Source organism: Malania oleifera, chromosome 4 (assembly GCF_029873635.1).
Source record: "Malania oleifera isolate guangnan ecotype guangnan chromosome 4, ASM2987363v1, whole genome shotgun sequence".
Taxonomy (NCBI): domain Eukaryota; kingdom Viridiplantae; phylum Streptophyta; class Magnoliopsida; order Santalales; family Ximeniaceae; genus Malania; species Malania oleifera.
The window spans coordinates 80,767,010-80,780,147 of record NC_080420.1 but is presented as its reverse complement, the minus strand read 5'-3'; the positions used below and the strand labels follow the sequence as shown (position 1 = coordinate 80,780,147).

The window sequence follows — 13,138 nt, the reverse complement described above, 5'->3', positions numbered from 1 at the left end:
TTTATAAGATGACTATAAGGCCAGCTATGCTTTATGATTAGAATGTTGAACAATTAAGAAGCATGTACAAAAAATATAAGTTGCTGGGATGCTGATGTTAAGGTGGATGAGCGATTTAACATTAAAATACAAAGTAAAAAAATGAGCATATATGAAATAATTTGGGCATACCTCGGTTGAAAACAAGTTAGGGGCGGCTTAGATGGTTTGGCTATTTGAAACGTAGTCCTAGTGGAGCACTTGTGAGGAGGAGTGAGTTAGTTATTGTTTCTAGCATGAAAAGGGGTAAGAGTAGGCCTAAAATAACTTGGAATGAGGTAACGAGGAAGGATTTAATAAACCTTAATGTTGATTAGGTGAATTTGCGGAAAAGGATTCATGTAGTTGACCCCACCTGTAGGAATGCTTCTTGTTGTTGTTGTTGTTGTATTGTTAAATGCATCAATGTATTCTTTTTTTATCTTCATTTTCAATGTTTAAAATTTCCACCGCTTAATAAAATCCAATTAATCAAAACAAAAATGTTTGAGTCATAATTTCATGAATATAAAAATAAATCAAATTATTTTTTTAATTTGTCCATTTCATGTATAAGTTGTATAGGACAAATACCAAGCCTACATGAAAAGTATTTTAGTAAAGATTTTATAATTATGAAAGAATGTAGGATCTTACTATCCTACCACAGTCCTACTATGGTTCTATCGATCCTACTGATCCCTGTTATGATCCTACTGATTTGTGGTTACTCAATTTTCACCAATATAACTATAGAAGCATGCCCTAACATTCCACATTTTGGAGCAATGGAGCATGTGTCATACTGCAATCCCATTCTCGTTCTACGATCTACGTTCCATGTTCTAGGTGCGTAATATTGCTTTGGACACTTAAGTCTCAGTTCCATTAGAATTGATCAAATGATTAAATCTTGACTGCTCTGATCCATTTCAGGCCCTAGCATCTGCCAATCTACTACTTATATAGTAATATGACAAAAAATGCTTGTGGAGATCTTTTTAATGTTTTGAGCAATTTCAACTTTTTACAATGAATAAACATAGGAGTCTCATAAAATTTTGAACAAACATTATCCACCATAGAATTGAAGTTTTCATAATCAGTCAAGCGAATATGGAACTTAAATTGACATTTTAGTAAAGAAGCACCTTGGCTACAAAATTGAACCGAAAGAGGGCTATGATCAGGAACTCTTAAAAATAAAAGCTCCACTTTATAGTAAAGCAAACTGAGATTTTCCAGAGCAATTAGTTAACACAAATATTTGTACATCATGTGTAATTTATTTAAAATATGATAAAAAATTATTTAATGCATTTTTATGTAAAATTGTGAAGTCAAAACATGTGAATCTACTAGTTTTGGAAAGTTTCCTAATGCAATAAACAAATTCAGATTGTTGTTGGGTGTTGCATAATATCTGAAATGAATGAAGCGGTTACTCCACAATTCTGACTGTTACATGAACCGCCACAGTTCTTTAAAAGTATGATATTTGCAGTTCCATTTTCAACACCATATTAATATTTGATGTTATTGTGTGTTGGTCTAGAATGCCAGTGCTCCAAGTCCTTTGTTACATTGGTTACATTGTCTGCTGAGTTATCTCTTTGTTTTAAATAATCAATATGCATGGGACAAGTACAATTGGATAAAATGACATTTTGACTGTCACCAGACATACTTTTGAGCTATGTAGCACAGCACAGGAAACTTTATCAAAGGAGCTGTGTTCATGTTGACTCATTTTGGGGTTTCAGATACTGACACAAAAGAATCTTTCAACACTTTCAGTGCTTGTTTAAGAAAAACTTAATTTAAACATGATAATTGGTGTAGTGTGATTGTACTTCCATTACTACTACTTGTAATATTGCTTCATTAAGATTATAATTGGTCAACATGGAGGAAGTATTATATTCGAAAGCACTTCTATGCTTCTTTAGAACACTTAAATTTGAACACAGTAAATGGTATATTGTGTTAACCATATGTTTTATTTTATTCATAAAAATAATTGTTCGAATTTTTTATTCATAGTTATAATATACCTGGCCCCGCTTAGGACTGAATTAGTTATATATCAAGAATTTCTATGAAAATATAGTGTTATTTAAATGATATAGACCTACTAATAACGTATGTAGTTTATGTATAAATTTTGTTGTATGTTAATTTATTCTTGTCTATGCTCCATAGCTTTTTGAGCTTGTATACATTACCATAGGAATGCACGTGTGAACAAGAAAGGCTCTACCGTTTAAACATCTAAAAATACATGCAATTTAGAAGTAAAGATTTTTTTTCTTGTGTAAAATAGTGATGTTCTGCTTAGTTGCTGGAGATGAATTTTGCTTACAGTTTTTTTACGTCATATTTAGTTTTGTATTTTCATTTTATTTTGCCTAAATTTTGGATCTATTGACAATGAGTTGAACTTGTGGATGATAAAACTAGGCTCATACTATTGGTTGTTTTTGCAGTAGCAAAGCCTGAATGTTTACTGGGCACAATCAGTTAGTGGTGCTAATTGATTAGTTGATGTTATTTTCTAGTGCTTGAAAAAGAATAACTGTAGAAATTTATTTATTTTTTTTCATCATAAGCAATGCCTTTTTTAATAATGCCTCTCATTTCGCACATCTATCACCATATGGTGACTAGTTTATGTCCTTTCTCCTTGCAAATCAGACATAAGGGTTGGAGATCAATTTCAATGTTTGTGAGCTGTTTGAGGAGAGACTTGGCCTTTTAAATCAGTTTAGCCGGAATGCACAGGTTTTTGTATTGCTAGGCTTTCTCTTCTGTTTATGATGTTAAAATAGTAAAGATAATTTAAAAAAATAGTCTAGGGCTGTTAGAAGTAGAGAAAGATAAAAAGTAGTAAGAGACGATTGGGAGCCATATCAACCATGAGGTCTTCATAAATTTTGTTTGATATATTCTTCCATTTTCAAAATCATTAGAGAGCAGTATAGCTGGGTATGAACAATTAGGCTCTTCAAGGCAATGCGAATTAAATGAGAAGATGTGATGAGTGCGATTACTTTCGCATATTTCTACACCAGAGAAAAGAAGGAAGAGATGCTGGTGGGGCTTGCTGCAGCAGGGCAGTGGGGCGTAGTGGCGCCATATCAGATGCTATATATGAAAGACTAGCAAACCAAGGTATAATTAAAAAAGGGTTTAATAATAAAAGGTGAAAAATGGTAGCCTATTGCTGTTAGCATTGAGGTGGTGGTAAACTGAGTCTTTTAATATGGGATATAGCTGAGTTATTATATTACTAGTTAACTTGTTTTGACATGTCTTCTTTTTAAAATTTTTATTGATCTGTTTGGGAATCATTATGATTTCTGCTCATAAACCTTTGAAACAAGAAGATTCGCATGGAATGTGGTAATTCGAGTCTGTGATTTAACGTGCAGGGTCTTGCCTCTGAAGAAGGCTGCTGAAGAAAAGGCAAAAGCAATCCGTGCAGCTGCAGCATTGAGTTTCAAGTTCATGCTTAAAGAAAAGGGAGATATTTATCATTGTGATTGACATGTCTTCTTTTTAAAATTTTGATTAACTTGCTTTGACATGTCTTCTTTTTAAAAATTTTATTGATCTGTTTGGGAATCATTATGAATTTTTGCTCATAAACCTTTGAAACAAGAAGATTCGCATGGAATGTGGTAATTCGAGTCTGTGATTTAACGTGCAGGGTCCTGCCTCTGAAGAAGGCTGCTGAAGTAAAGGCTAAAGCAATCTGTGCAGCTGCAGCCTTGAGTTTCAAGGCCATGCTTAAAGAAGAGGGAGATATTACTATAAATACACATTGGTCAAGGGTAGGTGCTACTGTATATTTGGTTACGCTTTTTTCCTTTCTGTTTTGTGAAAATAACACACTTTTCCAATTTAAAAAAAAAACAATCCTTTTAAATGCTTTTTCTATATTTTAGAATGTGAATTCCCATTTTGAAGGCAAGTTTTTTAAAGTAATGTTTGTTATTATATTATTGTTAAAATGACACAATTTTTGGTGTATTATATTAGTATCTTATTATTTCGGGGGCATTTTTGTTATCATTAGTTTATACATAATATAGCTGGCTGGTCTGTGAGAATCTCTCGTGACAAAATTATTTCTCAATTTCTTAAATCTTTCCGTTTCCTTTCTTGTCGTAACATCAGTTCATGTATTATCTAGATAATCAACTGTCTTGAATTAGAACATTGTATCAGTGCAAGCTTCAGTTCTTAATACTTGGGTGTCATTCTTATTTTATGGTTTGCAATTACTGTTCAAAATTCTCTTCCTTGTTACTGCTCACGCTGCTGTTCACGGTCTATTCTTCCTATTTTTTTCTCTCATCCCTAATCAATTCCTAGATCAAAATCATTTTCTAGTTTGAGAGTCGTTTATGGTTTCCATGTTGTGTCACTTTTCCCCCGTGGTGTGTTCTCTCTATTTATGGATTGTGTTTTGTGTGAAGCAGTTGAGTGTTTTTTTTTTTAATATATTTAAGAAAAAGAAAAAATAACTTGCAGAATTTGATGTGTACCTTTCATTTGGCTGCGTCATGTCTGGTTCCAACCTCTGGTGTTTATCATTTGTTTACTTTGGGTGATATTCATGGCTGATTCATTAAGCATACGGTTGCACTCCATTGTCCTTGTACTGTATTGTTCAGTCAATGAAAATGCTGGAGCTTCTGTTTGTAGTCTGTTCTGCATTTGTAATTATTGTTTGATTCTTGCACTACATGTGGTTGTAAAAGTTAAGGAGTTGTCCAAAAAGGGGGTGAATTAGATTATTAAAATTTCTTTTAATTCTTTTTGTGGATTCTTTGACCTCTTGTAAGTTATCAAACACACTGCAAGTTCTTGATTACTTTAATCAATCCACAAACCAATCACAACATAACTCAAGTAAATCAAAACTCAAACAAACAATCAATCAATTTAATAACTCAAATTAATCCAATCAGAAATACCCAATCAACCACAATTTGTAGCACTTGTGGAATTTCAGCTTTTGAGAATTTTTGCTTTGTTAGCAGCCCTGTGAATTTATGTAAGTCCCATGGTTAATAGATTTGATTTCTTAATTTGCTGCACAATCAAAACTCTTTTCAAAAGTTTAGACTTTAAATAAACTTAGTTAATGAGTCTTGGGTGTTCAATCAATCAATGTACTCCCGTATGGTTTTCGCAAATTATTGATTAACCAATGTACTCCCTTTCAATTTCTGCAATCCCAAAAATAAATTAAACTTTAGTTTATTTAATTACAAAACTATGAGTATTTATGATCATTAAATTTAAAACATTCACGCAGTTTATAAGTATGCTGGAATTTAAAGAGAATAGGGAAAGAGAGTGACAGCACATTTTTTACGAGGTTCGACTTATTCCCAACCTATGTCCTCGCCTTAGGCAAACCACCTAAGGATTCCATTATGCCGTTCCTTTCCAGGCAGAACAAACCTTATACACTCCTTCAATATGCTAGAGCAACGCTTCTTCGAGTGATACCTCACACTCGATCACTTCTTCAATAGGTTAGAGCTACACCTCTCCAAACGATATCCCATGCTTGGTCACTCCTTAAGTAGGCTAGAACAAGACCTTTTCAAGTGATACCCCACGCTTGGTCAACGATTCAACAACTTGGAATTGTCAAGAAACAAGAAACACTAGCTGCGTACAAGAACACTCTCACATATAGCAGATTAGTACAATTTTAATCATTATGTATTTCAGAATTTAAATATCAATATGAAATACAATTGAAACTCAAGAGAAGAATTCACCAAGTTCCTTCTAAATGAGAATTAGCAACTCAGAACTTAGTGGTGTGATGACAAGCACTTCAGAAATTTGGCACTTCAGTTTTTGCAATGAATTGAGCAAGAGAGAGCAGCAAGATAGCTTTCAGTTAAAACAGATTTTTCAATTCTTTTGTTCTTGGTGTGTATTTGATTTGCAAAATCATGTATTTATATGCTACTGAAAGTAATTTTGTGTTGCCCAAGGTTACTTGGAGTGTCTTCCAAGTTTTTAGAAAATTTGGGGCACAAGAAATCATTATTGAATTTTAAAACATTTAAATTTTTTTACCGTTAACAGTGTTCAGACGACTGAACAATCCGGTTTAGTCTTCTAATGTTCCTTAAAGCACTAAAAAATATAGTCTGAACATAGGGTCAGACGACTGAACTAAGGGTTCAGTTTTTTGAAGTCCCAGCTTAGGCGACTGAGCTGAAGGTTTAGTCTTTTAAGGGTGTTCTGTCCATTTTGTGTTTCAACAAATAAATATTCAGTTGACTGAACTAATTCTTCAGTTTTTTGAAGAAATACTTCAGACGTCTGAAGTGAAACATTCAGTCGTCTGAGGGTGCATCTTCAGACTTCTGAGAGTACACCTCAGTCGTCTGGGCAGACTAACTTCAGATTTTTCATTTTAGGTATCAAAAATCCTTTTTGCTCTCTTACTTTGGTTTTTCATAAAACATTTTATGGATTTTAAAATTAGGTATCTAAGTCCATAATTAACCCTAACAGAGCTTTCATCATATTTTTACAATGATATTTAAATACGAAGTACTTACATAAAGACTTCTTATGACGTTTGACTTTCTAAACACTTAAGTGTTCATGTTTGTCTTTCTTTGAGCTCTCTTGCTTTGTCTTTCTTTGGCTCCATCTTGTCTTCAAGTTTTAATATACTTTAAGCTTTCTTTAACATCCATGTTCTCATAATCTTCAAGTTTTCTTAGATCATCTCTAAATCCATGCTTTGATTTTTTAAGCTTCATTTCATCATCTTTCTTTGGAATGTGAGTTTTGAATGATCCTTGTGAACATTTGACCTTGTGTTTACCTACTTGAATCCTGAAATATCATCACTTAACCAAATATGTTAAGTTCATCTTATTTGTTATCATCAAAACAAGATTTTAAGCCTTGTAAGGTCAACAATCTCCCCCTTTTTGATGATGACAAATAGGGAGCAAAAAATTTAGTAAGCCTTAAAAAGACTCCCCCTTACAATAAACATCATCTTAACAATATTTGCAATATCAAGATCAAGTTCAAAATTAATTTCAATATAATGCTCATTTATCAAAATCACATCATTCACATCATACAAGATCAAATACTAATAGATTAATCTATAATGCTCAATTTTGCCCAAAATTTCTCCTCCTTTTGACATCAATAAAAAAGAGTAAGATATCAAGAAAAATATATAAATACAAAGGCTATAGGCAATCATAATCAAAAGTTTGCATTCATAATGTATGAGAAAATTTACAACAAGCTCCAAATTAGAATGAGAAAATACAACAGATTGTTATATCATAATTTTCAATGATTTCCAATAATCATAAATCATTATTATTTATCAAGTCTAACTCCCCTTGAATTAAATGTATGTTATATTCAATAAATTCATATACCAATTGTGAATTGTAGACTATGTATTCAATAAATTCATATACCAATTGTGATTGTAGACTATGTATTCATGAAGATGTCAAGATTACCAATTGAAAACTATGTATTCATGAAGATACCAATTGTGCTTTTAAAATTATCTTGTCATTCTTCAAATATTAATTTACTTCATGCAAGCACTCATGGATATTACCAATATTATTTTAATATCATTTATGTCATTACATGCTTAAATTTATCCATTAGTCAATTATGCAAGAGATATATAATGTGGTCCATCACTAGCATGTAAACTGATATGGTTAAGAATTAATCTCATACTCATATATCGTATCATATCAAGATCATAACATGCTCATAGACACAAATATATTGTTATGCTCAAGTATTAATTAACATACTCATGGATACCAATGTATTTCATAGATACCAATACATTTTATAGATACCAATACTATTATCTTATCATACCAAGATTCATGCTTTATAATCATACTCAATAATTTCATGCTCAAATTTGCAATGTATAGTAAGCCATAAATCATAAATATCAGTCAAGTCATGATCATGTCTTTGGCAATATAAAGATTATACATGTCAGCATTTTAGCACAGCATATCATATAAGCATGAAGCATATTATAATTATTTGTGCAGTGTGCTCAATTTGTTTCTCATGTTTCTTAAGTATTTCTCATTCAACTTAAATATTCTTTATTTTTCTCAAATAACTTTTGCAATAAGCTAATTTGATTTAGATTTTCTTTCTTTTGATTTCATATCATATTGCTTTCCAATTCTTAATACTTTTTAAATTAAGCCTTGTACAAATCATCCTATGATTTTGGCCAATAATGTCATTTTTATTTTTATTTGTTATAATTGTCAATAAACTCTTAAACTCATCTTTAAGATTTTATATTTCAACTAGTTTAATATCCTTGATTTGGATTAAGTAGCTTTCTTAATTTTTAAAGGTGAATGACTTAATCCATGGAGTCATTTGTTTATGAATTTGTCTTTCATCTTGGTACCTATACTTTCTTGGGTTCAGATGGTTTAACAAAACATGTTTTTTTAATTCTCCAAACTTGTTTAAATTTCACATCTTTCCTCTTTAATGGGCATTCAAACTTTATATGTCCTTTCTTTTTACATAGGTAGCATATAGTGTGAGCACAGACATTAGAAGAGGTGCTGGCATAGTTTTTGGAGGTTTTTGCAAAGCACCTCATATAGAGGTTCTTTTTTTTTTACTTTTTGTATTTTCTACTCCATTGAACCCTATGCCTTTTTTATTCGAAGATATTCTTTGTACACCTATCATTCTATCAAAGTTTTCTTTTCCTCTTGTGAAATTGTAGATTATTTTAGCTTGATTTTCATTTTTCTTCTTAAGATAATTTATTTATGAGTTCTCTATATTTTTACCCTTTTCTTGTACATTTTCTTGGTTTTGAGACATCTTAGGAATTTTATTTTCTAATTCAGAAATATATTCTTTCTTATGATTTTGAGATCTTAGGACTTCTAGTTCTTTTATCACCTTTTCATTCTTGCTTTCTAGTCTTTGGATTTTTAAATCTTTTTCACTTTCAGTAAATTTTAAAGATTCCAGCTCTTTTATAACTCCTTCATTCTTGTTTTTCAATGATGTGTATCGTTTAGTTACATTAACTAGAATTTTATGCACCTAAAATATATCATTTTGAAGTTCTTCATAAGAGGGCATACACTCATCATTAGATTCTTCTACTGAATCATCACAAGAACTATTAAAGGATTTGGATGAGGATCTTTCCTCATCGTCCCAAGCCATATAGCAAGTATAAGCAACCTCTTGGTCACTTGATTCACTTTCTAAATTGTTAGAACTTAGATTATCCCATGTACTGACCTTCATTGCCTTTTTCTTTTTCTTTTTAGAATCTTTCTTAAGTTTTGGACAATCCGGTTTTAGGTGTCCAACTTTCTTGCAATTATAGCATGTTAGAAATTCTTTATTTCTTTCTTATTAGTTTCTTCCTTATCTAAATTTGAGTTCTGAATTTTTCTTTTGAATTTATTCTTTCTTCTTTGTATTCTTGCAAGTTTCTTGGATATGAGGGCTAGTTCATTTTCTTCATCTTCACTATTAGAGTTTTTGTTTGCTATTTTAAATGCAATAGATTCTTGAGCTTTAGTTTTTCCACTCCTTTCATTTATGGTCATCTCATTGGTAAGAAAGAGAACCTATGAGTTCATCTAAGGATGTGTTTTTGAGATTTCTTCTTTTCGCAATTGCTATAGCTTTAGATTCTCACATTGGAGGAAGTCTTCTAAGGATTTTTCAGATCATCTCATAGGTTGAATATGTTTTTCCTAAAGCATTGAGGAAGTTTATAATTTGTGTGAACCTTGTTTACATATTTGTTATAGTTTCATCTGGGTTCATTTTGAAAGTTTCATACTCGCTTGTGAGCATGTCTATTCTACTATCTCTAACATCTATAATTCCTTCATAGGTTACTTCTAGTTTATCCCAAACTTCCTTTGCTGTTTTACATACCATAACTCTATTGAATTCATTAATATCAAGTGCACAATATAGGGCGTTTATTGCACTAGAGTTAACTTACAACATTTTATTATCTGAATCATTCATCTCTTTTTCATCTTTAGGGACTTCTTTTCCATCCACAAGTTTGGTAGGGGTTAGGTTACCATGTGTAACAACCTTCCAACCCTTCCAATCCATTGTTTGATGATAGATTCTCATGCGTTGTTTCCAAAAGGTATAGTTGAGTCCACAAAAAATGGGCGACCTAGTTGAGGATTGACCCTCTCCAAAGGGAGCTACTCCTATATGTGCCATCTAGATCTTTATATAACTACTTGTTAGGATTTGTTATAACCCTGATTTGATACCAATTGAAAGTTAAGGAATTGTCCCAAGAGGGGGGTAAATTGGATTATTAAAATTTCTTTTAATTCTTTTTATGAATTTTTTGACATCTTGTTAAGTTATCAAACACACAGCAAGTTCTTGATTACTTTAATCAATCCCCAAACCAATCACAACACAACTCAAGTAAATCAAAACTCAAACAAACAATCAATCAATTTAATAACTCAAATTAATCCAATCAGAAATACCCAATCAACCACAATTTGTAGCACTTGCGGAATTTCAGCTTTTGAGAATTTTTGCATTGTTAGCAGCCCTGTGAATTTATGTAAGCCCTGTGGTTAATGGATTTGATTTCTCAATTTGCTGCACAATCAACACTCTTTCCAAAAGTTTAGACTTTAAATAAACTTTCAGTTAATGAGTTTTGGGTGTTGAATCAATCAAGGTACTCTCTTATGGTTTCTACAAATTATTGATCAACCAACGTACTCCCTTTCGATTTCCACAATCCCAAAAACAAATTAAACTTTAGTTTATTTAATTACCAAACTACGTAATATTTATGATCATGAAATTTAAAATATCCACGCAGTTTGTAAGTATGCTAGAATTTAAAGAGAATAGGGAAAGAGAATAACACCACGTTTTTTACAAGGTTCGGCTTATGCACAGCGTACGTCCTCGCCTTAGGCAAACCACCTAAGGATTCCATTATGCTGTTCCTTTCCGGACAGAACAAACCTTATACACTCCTTCAATAGGTTAGAACAACGCCTCTCAAGTGATACCCCACACTCGGTCACTTCTTCAATAGGTTAGAGCTACACCTCTCCAAGTGATACCCCACACTCGGTCACTCCCTAAGTAGGCTAGAGTAAGACCTCTCCAAGTGATACCCCATGCTCGGTCAACGATCTAATAACCTGAAATCGTCAAGAAACAAGAAACACTAGCTATGTACAGAAACACTCTCACATAGAGTAGATTAGTACAATTTCAATCACTATGTACTTCAAAATTTAAATATCAATATGAAATACAATTGAAGCTCAAAAGAAGAGTTCACCAAGTTCCTTCTAAATGAGAATTAACAACTCAGAACTTAGTGGTGTGATGACCAACACTTCAGAAATTCAGCACTTCAGTTTTTGCAATGAGTTGAGCAAGAGAGAGCAGCAAGATAGCTTTCATCTAAAACAAAATTTTCAATTCATTTGTTCTTGGTGTGTATTTGATTTGTAAAACCATGTATTTATAAGCTACTGAAAGTAATTTCGTGTTGGCCAAGGTTACTTGGAGAATCTTCCAAGTTTTTAGAAAATTTGGGGCACAAGAAACCATTATTTGAATTTTAAAACATTTAATTTTTTTTACCGTTAATAGTGTTCAGACGACTGAACAATCGGGTTTAGTCTTCTGATGTTCATTAAAGCACTAAAAAATATAGTCTGGACATAAGGTCAAACGATTGAACTAAGGATTCAGTCTTTTGAAGTCCCAGCTCAGACGACTGAACTGAGGGTTTTCTACCTGTTCTGTGTTTAAACAAATAAATCTTCAGTTGACTGAACTAATTCTTTAGTCTTCTGAAGAAATACTTCAGACGTCTGAAGTGAAACATTCAATCGTCTTATGGTGTATCTTCAGACTTCTGAGGGTACACCTCAGTCTTCTGGGCATACCAACTTCAGATTTTTCATTTTAGGTATCAAAAATCCTTTTTACTCTCTTACTTTGGTTTTTCATAAAACATCTTCTGGGTTTTAAAATAAGGTCTCTAAGTCCATAATTAACCCTAGAAGAGCTTTCATCATATTTTCACAAAGATATTTAAATACGAAGTACTTACATAAAGACTTCTTATGACGTTTGACTTTCTAAACACTTAAGTCTTCATGCTTGTCTTTCTTTGAGCTCTCTTGCTTTGTCTTTCTTTGGCTCCATCTTGTCTTCAAGCTTTAATATACTTTAAGCTTTCTTTAACATCCCATGTTCTCATAATCTTCAAGTTTTAATAGATCATCTTTAAATTCACGCTTTGACTCTTTAAGCTTCATTTCATCATCTTTCTTTGGAATGTGAGCATTGAATGATCCTTGTGAGCATTTGATCTTGTGTTTACATACTTGAATCCTAAAATATCATCACTTAACCAAATATGTTAAGTTCATCTTATTTGTTATCATTAAAACAAGATTTTAAGAATTGTAAGGCCAACAGGTTGATCCAAGTGATGAGTTGCTGCTCACAGTAGTAATGGTATTCAACTGGGCTGGTTATGATCTACCAATTTTTGTAGTAGTTGTGATTCACTTATCATGCCTCAACATGCTCTCTTTCCTGTTTATATTCTTTCCTATGTGTTGTGGCTGTTGTTTCATTGTTACAGTGGTCTATTTTTTGTCTACAATAGATCATGAGGTTTTAAATTGCATTTTTGTGTGCTTTCTATTGGAAATGTTGCTTTGACTGCTGTTCTGTGCATGTTTGGGGTTCAAATTTTCAATTTATTTGTTCAATCGTTTTGTTTATCTATTATCAGGCAATTTTCCCTGTTTCAGGGTTTCTAGTTGACTTTGTAGTTACCTACCTCTTGATCATATTGAGTGTTATTCTTGTGGGTTGTACATGCAAGATCTTGGCTTCTATTGTGGGTGTGGTCATACCAGCCCTAATGCCTCAGATCCCATCAGAACTCCGCATTTAACTGTGTTTGGGTGAGAGTAATTCTAGTATGGGTGACCTTCTGGGAAGTCTTCATATTTCACTCCTTTTGACGTAA

The 13,138-nt window shown here is 32.3% G+C and overlaps 1 protein-coding gene and 1 pseudogene across 3 annotated transcripts in view; both read left to right on the top strand.

The window, feature by feature from the left end:
* The window catches only part of LOC131154367 (putative pentatricopeptide repeat-containing protein At1g12700, mitochondrial), a 73,607-nt gene that overhangs the window by 56,243 nt on the left and 4,226 nt on the right, over positions 1-13,138 (top strand). For 2 of the 3 annotated variants that reach the window (XM_058107084.1, XM_058107083.1), the window contains one exon: positions 3,450-4,019. In XM_058107084.1, the coding sequence (XP_057963067.1) occupies positions 3,450-3,564 (115 nt within the window). In that variant the 3' untranslated portion in view covers positions 3,565-4,019. Of the gene's footprint in view, positions 1-3,449; positions 4,020-13,138 lie in introns of those variants that run through there. The other variant, XR_009136428.1, reaches the window with a different exon arrangement.
* LOC131154621 (5S ribosomal RNA) lies at positions 13,009-13,127 on the top strand (annotated as a pseudogene).